Source organism: Rhinolophus sinicus, chromosome 16, assembly GCF_057876585.1.
Source record: "Rhinolophus sinicus isolate RSI-liver-muscle chromosome 16, RSI-T2T, whole genome shotgun sequence".
In the NCBI taxonomy this organism is placed as follows: Eukaryota; Metazoa; Chordata; class Mammalia; order Chiroptera; family Rhinolophidae; genus Rhinolophus; species Rhinolophus sinicus.
Window position 1 is genome coordinate 83,494,940 of NC_142516.1, and position 15,635 is coordinate 83,510,574.

General features: G+C 56.9%; 1 protein-coding gene across 13 annotated transcripts in view; it reads right to left on the reverse strand.

Annotated features, from left to right (window-relative positions):
• Nucleotides 1-15,635, reverse strand: part of WNK2 (WNK lysine deficient protein kinase 2) — a 110,346-nt gene that overhangs the window by 53,176 nt on the left and 41,535 nt on the right. For 11 of the 13 annotated variants that reach the window (XM_088793074.1, XM_074330185.2, XM_074330184.2 and 8 more), the window contains exons 8-19: nucleotides 13,322-13,604; nucleotides 9,777-9,979; nucleotides 7,830-7,961; nucleotides 7,334-7,522; nucleotides 5,556-6,095; nucleotides 3,199-3,492; nucleotides 2,612-2,661; nucleotides 1,628-1,796; nucleotides 1,424-1,540; nucleotides 904-1,074; nucleotides 597-642; nucleotides 1-120 (exon numbers count right to left, since the gene is read on the reverse strand). In XM_088793074.1, the coding sequence (XP_088649200.1) occupies nucleotides 1-120; nucleotides 597-642; nucleotides 904-1,074; nucleotides 1,424-1,540; nucleotides 1,628-1,796; nucleotides 2,612-2,661; nucleotides 3,199-3,492; nucleotides 5,556-6,095; nucleotides 7,334-7,522; nucleotides 7,830-7,961; nucleotides 9,777-9,979; nucleotides 13,322-13,604 (2,314 nt within the window). The remainder of the gene's footprint in view (nucleotides 121-596; nucleotides 643-903; nucleotides 1,075-1,423; nucleotides 1,541-1,627; nucleotides 1,797-2,611; nucleotides 2,662-3,198; nucleotides 3,493-5,555; nucleotides 6,096-7,333; nucleotides 7,523-7,829; nucleotides 7,962-9,776; nucleotides 9,980-13,321; nucleotides 13,605-15,635) is intronic. The other 2 variants (XM_074330183.2, XM_074330188.2) reach the window with 2 other exon arrangements.

Consider the following 15,635-nt stretch of genomic DNA (forward strand, 5'->3'; position numbering starts at 1 on the left):
CTGGGCTGGCTTCTGGCTGCAGGGAGCTCAGAGGAAGTGGAGGTGAAGATTCGGGGGCCTCGGCCGCTGGGTGTTCGGCCACCGGACAGATGATAAACCACCTCTTCCCCGTGTGCAGGACTAAGGACGAGACAGAAACAGGAACAGCTGCTGAAAGTGAGCGTGCTCCTCCCAGGCCGGCATGGCCCTCGCCGTTGGCACAAGACCTGCCACAGGAGGCTTTAGGAAATTCATCTCCCACCAGTGGGGGGCTATGCAGCCCACTCGGGGCTCCTCGTGGCCACTGGAGGCCCTTGCAAGCATCCCCAGCACAGGCTTAGCTCCTATGACACACAAGGTACCATCAGGGAAGGGATACTGCTGGCCAAGAGACCAGAAGGCAGCAGCCAAGTCCACACCTGGGACAGACAGAGTGGCTGTCCTGGGGTGGTGGGGTGGTGGTGCTCTGAAAATGCCCCCATGTGACAGCCAAACCCCCTAACAATATGCTCAGTGGGGCTCTTATCAAACGCTTGCTGGGAGACAGAACAGACAATGACAGAAATGCTGCTTCCGAGGCAAACATGGGTGGGGTGTGGCCCAGGAGGCAGACATACCGTTCTGCTGATACACCTGGGCATTGGCTTGGGATTGGCGACTCTCCTGAGGGAGGTAAAGGGTCAGAAATCAGCAGACTGTGTGCACCGAGAACTGGGAGCACTTTGGTGCCCCCAGATATCCCAGGGCCTCAGAGCTTGGGTGTTTCCAACTGGACACAGGTGCCCACCGCCTGCCGCATCCCCCCCACAATGCACACCCTGAGGGCTCCTGCAGTAGGCACATGATGTCCGAGCATTGCTCTCAGAGCCTGTGGCTGGGAGTCAGCAGGCCCTGGGCTTCCCACGACCCCGCAGGCCCACTCACCTCCCCAGTGCCCAGGCCGCAGGTGCTGAGGGGCGGCGGGCTGGCCCCAGGGTCAGAGCCACGGTCGGCATCCGTGTCCTCGCTGAGCATGTCCTCCGCCTTGTCCATGACATCCTTCATCTGCTCAATGAACGTCTCCCGCTCAACCTGCAGGATGAAGTCGTGCTCCACCTGCAAGAGCACAGCAGCTGTGGGAGGGCGCGGCCGTGGGAGCGCGGCGACCTGCCCGGTCCTCACGGCCTGGTCTGCTTCATTTCTGCTCCGTAGTAAACCCCGGAGGTGACACATGGCCAGGGGGCTTGGTCCCTGAGCCTGGGACTGCACAGCTCAGCAGGAACACCTATGGCTTGAGAAGCAGGCCGCCTGATGACAAGCCAGCACAGCTAGAGGACAGGAAAGGCTGGCCACAAACATTCCCTCAGCGGGGGCTGGCAGCTGAGGACCCCAGGGACACAGAGGAGACAGCCTCACCAACCAGGGAAGTCACTGACTCACCTGACCCAGCGGGACCCCCACTTACCATGTATGTGGCGATCTCGTCGGGCGCGTCCCCATCCAGGTCAAACTTGAATGTCACCATCTTGTGGTTGTGTGTTTCCAGCTGGCACTCCACCATCTTGTCACCCGTGTTGCATACCTATGGGACACTGGAGCAGTGAGACCAAGGAGGAGACCGCTCCCAGCCAGTCCTGCGCCCACCAGCCTGCCGCGCCGGGCTCCTCACATTCAGGATGGTCAGCCGGGGACGGTTAGCCCTCTCCTGGCGGGAGCGTGTGCGTGTGGACCTTCGGTGATGTTTCCGGGTGGGCTTGCCTTCCAGTTTCCCCCCACCAAACGCACCCTCACAGCCATCACTCAGCTCCCTCGCAGAAGTGACATCGGAACCGCCGTAGCTGCCGGAAAACCAAGAATATTACTGAGCCCACAGAAACGACCTGCAATCTGGCCTCACATGAGAAGCTTGGCTTTTCAGAAAACAGCCAGAAGCTCTAGCATCTGAGTGTGCTCAGCTAAAAAAACCCATGCCCAGCAGAAAAGCTCCCGAGCCTGCTCGGAATCCTGGGCGGCTCTGAGGTTGTGGGGGACGCTTGGGCTTTCTGATCCGAGACCTGGGTTCTCTCAGCCTACTGACCTGTGAAGCAGCCAACCTGCTTACAGTAAACATCAGGATTAAGAAACAATCGTGTTCCGTGCCTCAGTCTCCCTATCTGTATCTGTGCAATGGGAACATGCCAAGCAGTGGGGCTGCTGCAGAATCTGAGGAGAGTGCAGAGCAATGCGCTCAGTGCTGACTCACCGGGAGGTGGGACGCAGGGTCACGTCCTACAACCAGGCCCTGCCCAACACGACATGTCCCAGGACTAGGAGACACCGAGGTGTGCGCTGGACTCTGCTCTGCCCTCCCAGCCTCCCCCACCTCCTGGACCTACTGACTCTCCCTTCTGGAGCATTCTCGGTACCACAGACCAGCGCCAGGACCTCGAACACAGCTGGGAGTGTCTGACAACGACTACATTTCAACAAGTGACGACAAAGACCCCAGAGGAGCTCCCTGAGGCTTCCCCAAGTCAGGCTCAGAACCAGGGAATGTTGTCAGAAGCCCAGACATGTGGGGGCAGTGAGGCGGGATCCCTGCACCCCGGCAGCAGGCAGGCTGAGTTGGCATGTGGGCCCACACCATCCCCGTGCGTCCCACCTGAGCCGTTACCTCTCACAGCTCTGCAGGAGACCGGGCTGCTTGTCTTGTGAGGCCTGCTCCTGCAATAAAACCATGGAAAGGAAGATGGATCACAGTGGATTCCCCACGGCACAGCCACAGGCGGCCGGCTGTCTCCCGACCTCCACAGCCCAGCCCACTGCCCGCTCCCTTCTGACAACAGGGCGGCAGGTGTGAAGGTTTTTATCTCGTTGGAAGCAAGTGGATTCCTAAACGCTGGAGCCTCCCCTTCTCAAACACACTAACCCACTCTGCTCACCCCTACGAGGCAGCACATGCACCCAGGGAGGCTGGTGGCAGAGGCCTTCCCATCACCTCCGAGGGAAAGCACTCTAAACCTCTGTGTAAAAGTCACCCCCCTTCCACCTGGATGTGCATTGAAGGAAAGTGTGACACGGCGGCAGAGCGAGGAAGAACGGCACCCACAGCTGTCCTGGGGCACATGCTTCCACCTTCCCCAGTGCAACCCGAATTCTGGGGCTGAGACCCAAGGGCACCGCAAGGGGGGCTGCTGCGATGCTTGGGCCAGGCATCGGGGTGACACGCTGGATTCCTAGCCCCATGGGGAGGGCACACACCTCAGGGGCCAGCTCTACTGTCAGCTGGACAGCTGGGCAGGAGCTGGAGAGCCCAGGACCACTGGGCAGTGGTAGGTTAGAAGGCGGCAGGAGCGCAGTGGTCTGCACGGGCAAGCTTTGAGCAGCAGCCACCATCACAGGGGCCAGGGAGCTGGGGAGCTGAGGCAGGAGCTCAGGGGCAGCAGGTGGCACTATTTCCGGCAGAGGTGGGGAGAGGACGGCAGCTGGAGTGGGCACCGTGTGGACCTGGGCGGTGATGTCCATGGCATACGGAGGTGGGTGGCCAAGCAGGACCTGGGGGCACAGAGGACAGGGATGCAAATTGGGGTGCCTTGCTGTCCCTGAGGGGCCCTGGGCATCCTGCGGCAATGCAGGCCCTTCCCTGTCCAGCCAGGCAGTGAGCACACCTGGGCTGCGGGTGTCAAGTTGTGTCTCTCCAGTGCGCCCACGCCCCCCACTAGCAAGGCCTGGCCTCAGAGAATGTTTGTACAGTTAGCAGACACAAACAAGAACAGGCACTCGAGTCCACACTTGTGTAAAATCTAACCTAAAACCACAATCACTTATGCACCTCTAGCTGAGTCAGGCTGAAAAGCCGTAAGTGTGGTCACTCAGCAGCACCAACACCGGCTGGACTGCATGCTGCCCCAACTCCTCCTCCTGAGGAGGGGGCCCCGTGGGGCAACCTGGGAGGCAGGATTGACTCCTTACTGTTTTCTCTTTAAAAACTATCAGCGGAGAGGCTAACAGGCAGGAGTGCCCCAGCCAGAAATGGCAGGAGACTCCATCCTGCTCCAGCTCAGGGTTGAAGTCAGAAGTAGGACGACCCCCTGCTGCGCCTGCTGGCACAAGACGGGTCAGCCACAGGGAAGCCCGTGGGGCAGCCAGCCCAGCCCATCAATAAAGCCCAGACCCACCCTTAGCCAGGCAGTGGGGAGGCCCTGGGCCTGGCCGGTGACCTCTGAGTGCATAGTGCCTTCTCCAGCCACAGGTTGAGCAAACAACCCAATGTCAATGACGTGCCAGGCCAACGTGGGCAGCAAGTGCCCAGGCCCTGATGCTGCAGGCCTCCAAGCAGGCCTCGGCTTTCCCGAAGGCCCTGACCCATGAGTGGGCGTTACTCTAAGTAACAGACTGTCCAGGCGCTCGCTCAGTCGGGACATGGGACTGTTGTGCCTCCTCACACTTGTGTTTAATCAACAGAAACCATCCTTCCCGTCTCCAAAAACAAATCCCTTCTGTGAAGACAACAAGAGGCGTGTCCAGCATTTACATACACTCAGGACGTGGAGTCTTAGTCAGGCTGGAGTAATTCCCATGAGCTAAGGGCACCTGGCACCCTGGAAAGATATGGGATGAATCTTCCTGACAGAACCAAAAGGGAGCATCAGCCCCACCTTACAAAGGAGGAACCTGAGCTTTAAAAGGCAAAGGATGGTGCCCATGGGCACAGGGCTGTTGAGGTTTAGAGCCAGAGTGGGGCCAGCTGAGGGGTGCCCAGGTGAGAGGTGACCAGGTGAGAAGATCCCCAAGTAAGAGGCCCAACCCACATGAAAGGCCCCCAGGTGGAAGAGTGCCAAGGTGAGAGGGTGCCCAGGTGAGAGGCCCCTCAGGTAGGAGGGTGCCCTGGAAAGAGGCGCCCAGGTGAGAGGCCCCAACACTACTCCTGTCCTCACACAGGCTGGATAACAGCCCTGACACTCTCAAACATGTGGGGCCTGTGGAGCCACCACGAGGCCAGCCCATCCAGCAGGGCAAGTGTCCCTGTTTCCCTGCAGTCAGCCTGGCAAGTCACTGAGACCCCCACCTGACTGGGACATCATCCTTGGCTGCCATCACTGCCTTGGAACCAGCAGCCATGTGCCTCCAGCACTGCCCAGCCCATGACTGACAGACCCCCCCCTCCAAGAACCCTGGTACCCCATTTCCTGGCTGCTGACATGGGGTCTAGGAGGGGACAAACAGGCAGTGTGAGCCTTCCCAGATCCCACAGGAGCTGACACAGCCGCATACAGATTGCCAGGCGCCACGTACGTGAGGGCAGGTGCCGTGACCCCGTGTGGCTGGAGACCCCCCCCCCACGAGCAGCTGCTACTGACCCTTGGGAAAGGCCCACAGTGGAACCTTTGCCACCATGATCCTTTGGCTCCTGACTTGTGCCAGGCATGGGAGGGCAGCATACATCCCCATGCTGGAGACAAAGGCAAGCCTGCAGAGCCGTGGCGCCTGCTCGTGCGTACCTTCTGCCCGCACCCCCGCCCAGGTGCTCAGAAGGAGAGAGGCCTGCAGACCCTCACATCGCTGGGTGCCACGGGGTTCCCAGTGCCTAGAGGGCAGGCCCCCAGCAGGTGGATTACCTGGCTCCCCACCCCAGTGGCAGGAGCCGTCTGCTCGGGAAGGCGGGTGATGCTTGGCGGGTGGGGCTGTGGCAGCGTGGGGGGTGCTGGCTGCGGAGGGGTGGCCCTCAGGCTCTGTGCCGTGTGGAGGGGAGAAGGCGGGACGTCGCTGGGCACTATCTGTGGAAAGGCTGCCTGGTACACGGGCTGGGCCGGGAGCTGGGCCACGGCAGGATGAATGGACAGGGCAGCCATGCCCTGTGGGGCCACAGCCAGCAGAGGGATGGCAGTGGCGGCGGCTGCCACGTTTGGCACAATGGTCCGGCATGGCATGGTCAAAGGGGCCCCGGCGGGGTGGGGCAGCTTGACTGTCTGCAGAGGCAAGGCCGGTGACGTGGGCAGGGGAGCAGCGGTGTTGAGTGGGAGGCTTGGCAAGATGACGGCCGGAGAGAAATACTGAGAAGGGGGAGGCACAGTGGGCCCGCTGGCAGCCGGCAGGTCGGGGAGGCTGTCGACTGTGGCCAGCGGAGCGACGGGGGGGATGACAGGAAGTGGAGGCATCTGAAAGAGACATGAGCATGTCAGCCCCACTGCCTGGAGGCACACCTGCCCCAGGCAAGAACAGCCACACCCCCCGCAGGTTCTGCCCAAGACACTTTCATGCAGCTGCCAAAGGAACTCAAATGTACATCTAATTTAAATGGAACCAGGTGAACAACATGTTCAACCAGAGAAGGAAAGGCAGGAGGCTCAGAAGGGCGAGGGGCGCAGGAACCACCTGGGGGCGCTCCCTTCAGTACCACCATAGAGGGACTCTGGGTGGCTCCGAAGATGGCAGAGGAAGCTCACATGCGCGCAGTCACAGCAGTGACCACCAGTTCACAGCTTTGGCATGTTTCATTCACAACAGCTAGGATGGTGAGGACCACCAGACAGGGCCCAAACAGCTGAAGTTACTTTGCCTGATTCTCTCTAATCTGTATCAGTTCACACTGAGACTAAATTCCCTGGCAGGTTCTCTTGGGGAAAGCATATCATTGAGCCCCCTGCTGCTGGCCATGCCACTTAGCAGGGGGGAGGGCGTCTCCCTACAGTGGAAGCTTCCAAACCTTCCATGTCCGGTCTTCCACCCTGGAAAGTCCCAGTGTCTGGATCCCACGCTTGAAACACTTCAGCAGATTCTCTGACAGTCCCTCTTTAAAGTAAAGCCTCTCCGGTGACAGGCACGTGAGCACCATGTAAGTGCCTTTGTGTGATTATAAGGCAGCAAAAATGTACAAACCAACTTCTGTGTATCTGAAAAGCCACTAACTGCCATGACCACCAATAAGCAAGGCAGCTGCTGGACAATGAAAGTGACTCTCACACAACATGACGAGCACAGGCCAGGTGACGGGGAACAGCTGACAGGTCAGAGCCGCTGGGGGGCAGGGTGAGCCGCAGGGACACTCACACCCTCCTCATGAAGCAGCGCTTCCATCACTGTCCTGAGACAACTGTGACAGGACCATGAGATGAAAGCCATCCCCATGACCAACAATGGCATTAGCCTGGGCAACGGCACCCGAGGACCAACCATGTGGCATCAAGTGTCACTGGTCACACAGTGCCCACCCCCGCCCCCAAGGGACCATGGTCAGCATGGCCTCAGATGGCTCTAAGGACAGACAGTGACTGTATCTGCGTACCTGAGTCAGGCAAACATAGCCCGTGCCAGACGCACCTGAGACAGACACAGGGCAGGTGGGCACCGCGGCCCTACTGTGGGAGAAGGGTGGAGGACAGGAGTAGGGAGGTACCTGCGGAGGGACTTGAGCGAGTGGCTGCAGGGGCATGGGTGGCATCTGGAGGGGCTGCAGCTGAGCAGGGGCCACCTGGGAGGTCGGAGCCAGGTACGGAGGCAGGTGGGGGGGCCCTGGCTGGAGAGGGCCCACAGGCTGCGGGGCCAGGACCTGTGGCAGGGGTGCTGGCTGGGCCAGCGGAGGAGGCTGGAGGAGAGAGGGGGGGCTTCTCTTAGACCAGCGTCCTGCTGAGAGATGCCCCAGGTGCTGAGACATGACAGAAAAAATCAACGAGCACGTGCGCACGCATACACCCACCCAGCAGGAGCCCAGGACAGGAAGACTTGGGAGAATCATTGTATGTGAGCGAGGCCCCTCCAACTGCCATGGGTCCACAGCCACAAGAGACCCGCCCTAACTCCCATCGGCACCTGGGCCCAGACCAGCCAACACAGATGGTCAGGGCAGACTGAAGCACCCATGGTGGCCACAGGGAGGGGCAGCCTGCACTCACCTGGTGGCCAGAGGGCATAGGCTGGCCTGGGCCAGTCGGCACGGGGGTGAAGCTCATGGCCGACTCCGGGAAATGCTGCTGTGGAAGTGGAGCTCGGGTGAGGGGCAGGACAGGGCCCACCGACACGCCAGGCTGTAGAGAGCAGCAGGGGCCAGGCTCAGCAGCTGCCCTGAAGACCCCCACCCAGCCACGCATGTGACAGCCGCAGGGACCCATCTCTCACTCCCCATGCCCAGTCCTGCCAGGGATGCTTTTCCTAATAACATGAATCAGCAGAAGCAAGGTGTGGTGGCCCCTAAGCCGAGAATGGCCACAATTCATAACCAGAGAACATTCTGGAACATCAGCTCCACAGAATGTTATGCAACCATGAGAAAAAATCATTATAAGGGCTTTGTGAAACCATGGAGAAATGCTTGTTATATCCCTCACTGGGGAAAAGATACAAATGTACGTGCTTCTTGTCTATAGTACTATACAACACGTACGCATGTGATACGTTCATAGAAAACAGAAACTTGGGAACAAACTGCGGGACAGCACCAGATGCAGAGGTGTTCCAGAGGCGGGGTCTCCAGCAACTTGGACAGTAGGAGAGAAATGGGGCCACAGATATGAGCCCTCACGCATGGGCACAAGAAGTCCCAGAAGAGTGGCTCTGCTCCCAAGCCCTCTGTCCTCCACTGGGTCCCAGGAGCAGCTCACCACAGCAACCCTCCCCAGGAGCCCTGGGCGTGCCCTCGGGACCCCCTCCAGGCCCCACCCTTCTGTCCAAGATGTAAACAGGCAAGACAGGGGAAAAATGCTCCAGCTGAGTGGTCTGGCCCGCCCACCCTTGACCTCCCTGTGCCCGGGCTTCCATCTGCGCGCGGAAGCTGGGACTGGCCGGGCGCTGCCAACATGGACAGAGCACACCCTGCAGGAAGGGAACACCTAGTAGGACGCTCCAGCTCACCTCCAGCACAGGTGAACCAAAAGTTAAGAAACACCACTGAGCAAGAGGCCTTTTCCTAAAAGCTGTTCCTGCCATTTAAAACTGTATTTCACTTCATTTCGTGAAACGAGCAAAACTGCAAAGGCACATTGCCAGTGAGTCCCGGACTCGGATGAGCAGAGGCAGACACTTCAACTGCTTTTACAAAGGGGCCTTCTGTTCCCAAGCAGACAGCAGGAGAGGGCGGAGAGAGCAAGGCGGCCAGAGGCTGCAGGGCCCGGGAGGCAGTGTGCCAGCGAGAGCCCGGGGCACTGGGGCAGCTCCTAGGGCAGGGGCACCAAGCCCTGGCCCGCTTCTGGGCCTTGGGGTCTAACCTGTCTCTGGACCCCACTCCACTGCCTGCCTCGAGGCCAACTTCTGACTGCTTGGGGCTGCGAAGCAAGCGATTCTTTTACTTTCTTCAGAGTGAAAAACAAATCAGAATCGAAAAACAAATGTCAAATGTGACCCTCTCATCTAGCCATTTCCATTTCGCTTATTAGGCTTACCCAGTATCCCACATTCAGGTATAAGCATGAGGCCCTTTCCATCCAGCTTCTCAAACAACACAGAAAACGTTTCCCACGATTCAGCCTCATCTATACCTCTAACATTTAACAGCTGCCTCCTACCTGGCAGAGGTGCCATCCCCTCAGGGAAGCTGAACAGACAAAAATCAAAGGTTTCCGTACTACAGATGATGCCAGCTTTGCATGGCTCTGAGAGTGGGACCCTGGCAGCTCATCACAGCTTTGCAAGCACTGGGTGTCACTGGCTGCTTGTTTTCTCACCAGGCAGCTCTCTCAGGGTAGGTCACAGCCTGCGCCAGCCTGCAGCCCTGCAGTTACTGACAAGGATGGGCCTCCCATGGGCCTGCTTTTGAATGGCCAGGAACTGACCACAGGCCAGCAAAGCCTGGATAGTCCATCACAGACTGCACGAGGGTCTCTGGTGCAAGAGCTGAGCTGACTCACCGCGACGGAAGGCTGGTAGGCGCCCAGCGAGGGCAGGCTACGTGGCAAGGCGGTCCCATCGCTCACGCTCACTGGGGGGCTGCACACACTCTGGGCAGTAGGTGGCACTGCATCCACCAGCGAGCCTAGCACCACGCTCTGCTGGCTGCTCTGCGAGTCCGAGTACACGGTAGAGCCCTGGCCGCTGTCGAACGTGCTGTCGGCTAGGGAAGACAAAGGCACAGCTCAGAGGGAGCACCACAAACGTCACTCCCACGGCATTCTACACAAGACTCGGAGGACGCAAACGTGGGCTCACACATGAACGCTTGGCTCGTCCGTATGTTTTCTTCTGCAAAACAAAGACTTGGTTATGTTTCCAGATCACATAAGTACTGAATGTGGGTCATTTTACACAGTCAACTACAGAGCAGTATGGGCACTAACTGTACCACCCAGAGATGACCCTGGTGGGGGAGGGGTGTGGCACCACTGTAGGTCACCCCGGGCCCCAGGGGGGCACCTCACACAGGCCTCATAGGCAGGACAGCTGCTTCCCTGGCTTAGATGGGGACCCCATGTGGCACCAAACTTGTACTTGACAGTGACCCTCATTCAACTCGTCAATGGAGCAAGGGATCTTGAGAGGCCAATGGGATGTCCAAGTTAGGAAGCGCTCCAGTCATGTGGAAGAAACAGTTATCACATGGAGGCACGGGGGGGACCCTGACCCCCTTTATTGACCATGGCAAAGAGCCTGAAGCAGGGAGATCTGGGTCCAAACCCAGCCTCTCATATCACATGCCAGGTCTAACTTGGTTGAAAAATGGGGCTGACAAGGCCCGTATCCCGCAGAGAGGCCATGAGAGGGGACCCAGAAGCCCCATGGCCTCAGCCAGTTAGCCCAGAATGGCCAGTGAAAGTGGCCACAGTGGCAAGCGGCCCCCAGGACAGGACCCACACAGCACACAGCTCATCTGCACAAACGTACCAAGGAAGGCAGGTCACCTGTGTGGTTCTGCGAGTAAAGAGTGACAAAAACCTACTTGAAATGGCACTTCTAGTTTACTGCTTCCAGATTCTAAAGCTACACAAAAATTACGATTTGTCACCTATGAACACCAAGCTATTCCTACAGGGAACCACATTTCAGATTCTCAACATAATGTCCCTTTGCAACTTCAAACAACTAAAATAAAAGGGAATCTTGTCAGCTTTGCATCAAAATAATTTTTCCCCAGGGTTGATAAGAACTTATTTTAACCGTGGAAGACATAAGAATGCTGAGATTTGATTGTGCAAAACCAATTAGACAAATGGCTCTGGTTTTTAATGAGGTGTCTGGTAGTGATTTCCACTGACAGAGAAAGAGGAGACAGAAGTAAAGACAGAGAGAGGAGAGAGACAGACAGACGAAGACAGAGATAGAAAGTGTGCTTGCACAAGACGGAAGCACAGACACAAAAACAGAGAGAGAGAATGCATGAGAATGGGTACAGACCTGACAAATTTCACATAAACCAATTCTAACTGTACATGTAACATTTAAAATTATTTAAGTTGACATGTTTATTATTTGTATAATTAAAAATTGGTTTAAAAATTGCTTTTAAACCTACTGACAAATTACTCTCTTGCAGTCATCAGGTGCTAGGCCAAGCCCCCTCACTGAGCTTGATGTGGATTGTGGTGGGTAGTTACGTAGCAGAAAACGTAATGGAGACTCATAAAATGTGATGTTTGCTGGACCTTCCAACATATGAACGTGCGTGTGTGCCAATCTTGTTACCTAAGGTCAGGTCCTTTCTCTTGTGACGTGCGCGGCCTGGCATCCCCATCAGGTTACCTCCATGAAGCAGAGCCATCCATCCATGGGCACTGTAGCCAGAGGACAGCTGCGCACAGGCCTCGTGTCTGCACCCAGCAAAGTGCTGAGTGACAGCGTGCGCTGGGTTGTGGCACAGAGGCAGGAGTGCATGTGTGCACGTGTGTGTGAGCAATCATGTGTAGGCTCTCTCTGGAAAAAGGTACAATTAAGGGACAGGTAACATCAGTGGCCTCCAGAGAGGAATAGTAACTGACTTTTGCTGTTCACCATCTTGCACTTTTTGAATTTTATATGACGCGAATGTTACTTATTTTTAAAAAATTACAATAAATGGGTAAAAACACTTTATCCATAAAACATTCACTCTGGCAGAGAAGTGTAGCCGCTGCATGAAGCATGCAGAATCCTTCTGAGCTGGAAGGAAGGGGTCTGTTTGCAGACAGAATGACCACCCTAAACTGAACTCATCTGTTGAGCCCGTTCTGTCTACACAACGGGTCAAAGCTGGATCCTGACTTCTGACCACAGCAGGGCCTATTCTAGGTCCACACTGTCCCTCCAAAGTGCAACAACAACAAAAAATGTTTTAATTCCTGTCCTAGAAATTGTTCGACTAACAATTACATTTTAAAAGTGTGCAGTGCTTTTTCCTAAACAAAGCGTATGCTCTTTAATCAGTATTTTTGGTTTATCAGAAAATGAAACACGATAATGCAGCAATTTTATTCTCCAAAGCAAACTTGAGCAGATCGGAAGGAAGTAAACACTAAGCAAACCGTCTCCAAGTGACAGCCAGCCACTGCTTTTTAAATGGAACAGCCAACTCTGAAGGACGTTCAGCTACTTTAATGACACACGAAGGGTGTGCCACTAAACAAATTAAACTATTTCCGTCTTTCCACGTGAACAAGCAGAAACAGTGGCTTCAGCAGGCTGTTCAGCTCTCTGCACACTTTTCTCAGACAGACAGAACAGGCCACGGCCTCCGTCCTCAGCTCACAGCTGCATTTGGGGACACTGAGGGCAAAGGCAGGACACATTTCTGCTAGACTTGCAGACAACACTGGGTTCTGACTTCCGGTGCTCTGAGATGAAGCCAGGTACAAAGCGATCCCACTGCTCATCAGCAACCCCCCCAGGAACAGACAACAGGCCCAAAGGTTCCGCACTACAAGGGAGATAATCTTGGGGACGCACACTCCCGGAAACAAAGGTCGCAGCAGCATGACTGCTCCACCTGCAGCCAATGGCAGCCCCAGAACAAAGGTGTCTTGGCACAGACTCTCTCACGGGTGCAGCGGCCACACTGAGCCCAGGCAGCCATGTGGCTGAGACTAATATCCTCCACGCGGGTGAGTAGCCAACTGAGCCACTGTATCCCGCTGGCTCGCAGCATAGGAAGTCCCAGGTCTGCCTGCACGTTTGTCCCCACCTGTCCTGAGGGGCACAGGAGGTCCCAGGTCTGCCTGCACATTTGTCCCCACCTGTCCTGAGGGGCACAGGAGGTCCCGGGTCAGCCTGCACGTTTGTCCCCACCTGTCCTGAGGGGCACAGGAGGTCCCGGGTCTGCCTGCACGTTTGTCCCCACCTGTCCTGAAGGGCAAGACTTAAACCCCTCTGGTCTGCTCTCTGTAACACTGGGGACTCTCCCAACAACCTCCTTGAGAAGGCTTGCCCGCACCAATGGCCCACACCTACAGGGTGAGCCGGGGCAGGCATGGGGGAGAGCGGTACTCACAGGCCAGGGAGGTGGCGCTGGCCGGCAGCGCGGTGGGGAGGTGGTGCTGGTCAGCCTCAGGCTCCTCGGGCTCCAGAAGCCCGGCCTGTGCGTGGTAGGTCACCTGGACTTGCAGGGGCGCGTGTGGGCCCCTGGCCTTGTCGGGGCTGCCTGGCTCCCGCTGCTCCTGGGGCTGCAGCGCTGGCCGGATCCTTTCCCGCCGCCACTGGATCAGGGCCACGCGGTCACGGATGGATTTGGCCACAATCTTCACGTCGCTCTCATGAAAGAACCCCGACTCAATCTGTAAAGGGAGTCACCTGTCATTACTGGGACCTCCCTCGCCTGCATGTCCCACTGCTGAGCCCCTCCTGCCGCCTGCACTGGCACCTCTGGCTCCTGCAACCTCTGCTGAAGACCCCTCCTCAGGGGATATTCACCCTTGTCCTTCAGGGATGCCTTCGTCATCCCGTAAGGAAATCCCTCCAGCCATCGACTATAAATCCACTGGGAGAGTGACCATCCAAACCTGCACTGACCTAGCTCCTGGAACAACTCCTGGGACAATGATGACATGGCAGGTGCTCTTAACAATCGGCTGGGTTAAGGACAGGGGACCTAATCTTCCTCTCACCCTGGAGCAGCTCGTCAGCTGGGCCCTGGGGGCTTCCCAGAGCCTCACAGCCAGGCTGCCCAAGGGTAGGAAGGAGGTGCTGGCCCAGTCTGTGTTCTCAGGGACAACAAGGACAGGGATCACAGCCCTTGCTGTCCGTGGCCTTCTCTTAGAAGTCAGGGAGACCGGGAAAGAAGCACATTCTGTAACTTGAGACTGAAAAGGTATGAACAGTGTCTGGCAAAATTCTGAACCTGATTTACCCAACAGAGCATTTGGGAGCATGAGTAAAGGAGCCGACTCCCCAGGAAACGTCACGGCTCTCTCCAAGGATGTTCATGGCCAAGCCCCGAGACAGCAGAAGGAAGCCAGGCTGCTCGCTGTCACCATGGCATCCCCACATGCAAAGTGAGAAACCAGAGAAGGAATCTTGTGGTGCTGGTCAGGCACTGTGTGAACTCGCAACTTTCAATGCACAACGGACAAACACAGGCAGATGTTGACAGACGCGTGCGCATACGGCGTAGCGTGTGCACAATACACAGATGTGCTTCTGAACCGATCACTGAGGGCAACCACGACCAAACGCACACGCAGAACCGGGACACGCCGCTAACAGCACAGGCTCCCACGCAAGAGCAGGTTTAGGTCCGCAGGGAGAGGACAAAGGGGCCTGGACGTCAGCTTGTGCCACAGTGTGAGGATGTGCTTGGAGAATGGCAGCCACGGAGGGAGAAAGCCAGCACCCAGGGCCACCCACTGGCCAAACTAACATTCTGAGCATCAAAATACACAGTGACACCATGATGGTTTGAAAAACATATCCACAAATGCACACAAGAGGAACACAAGTGATCTGTGGTGGCACTGCCAGTATGAGGTTCTACAAAGGGGGACACGTCTTCGCACTGTCTGCTTCTCCGTCTCTCCCTCCCCTCTCTGTCTCTCTTGCTGTCTTCACCTCGGTATCTGACTCAGTCTCTGCCTCTACCACTCTCTTGCTGTCTCTCCCTCCTGTGGATCACTTGCATCATGAGTGCCCCTGTGGAACAACCCACCTGGCTGGAAACTAAATCTCCCACCAGCAGCCAGGTGAGTAAGTGTGGATGCCGACCATCAGCCCCAGTCAGCCCTGGCCGCACCTCATGCAGGGCCCTGAGTCCAAAGTGCCTGCTAAGCCACTACTGCCAATTCCTGACCTCGGAGACCAGGGGAGGTCACATGAACAGTGCTGGTTTGGGTCATTTGCTGCACAGTGACAGGTAAATCACCACTGGCACCTGTAACCTACCATGAGTGCAGAGATAGAAATAAGTGGAAAATTTGGTGAAACTGGGACATTTGCATAGTTCCAAGGTACCTCCCCACAAAACAGCTCCTAATTATGACTGCGGCAGGCACCCAGCAACCACGCGATCACAGAAAGCACCCTTGGAGAGTCGGTGTGCGCCCAGCACTCCTGCAAACGCACTGATGGATCGAGAGGGAGCTGAGCAAGGTGGCAGGACTACTGAAGCGGACGTGCCCCTTACTTGTGCTCTGTGCTCTTGTGAAGGCTCCACTGGGCAACTGGGGGCCCTGAGTGGGGCTGGGGTGCCCCCCAGTTCTGACTGCCTGGGCGGCTGTATAGGAAAGTCCTTATCTGTGAGAAGCAGACACCTCATATTCGAGTTCACGGGGCATTAGGCTGCAATGTCAACTCAAAACAGTTCTTTGTCACAC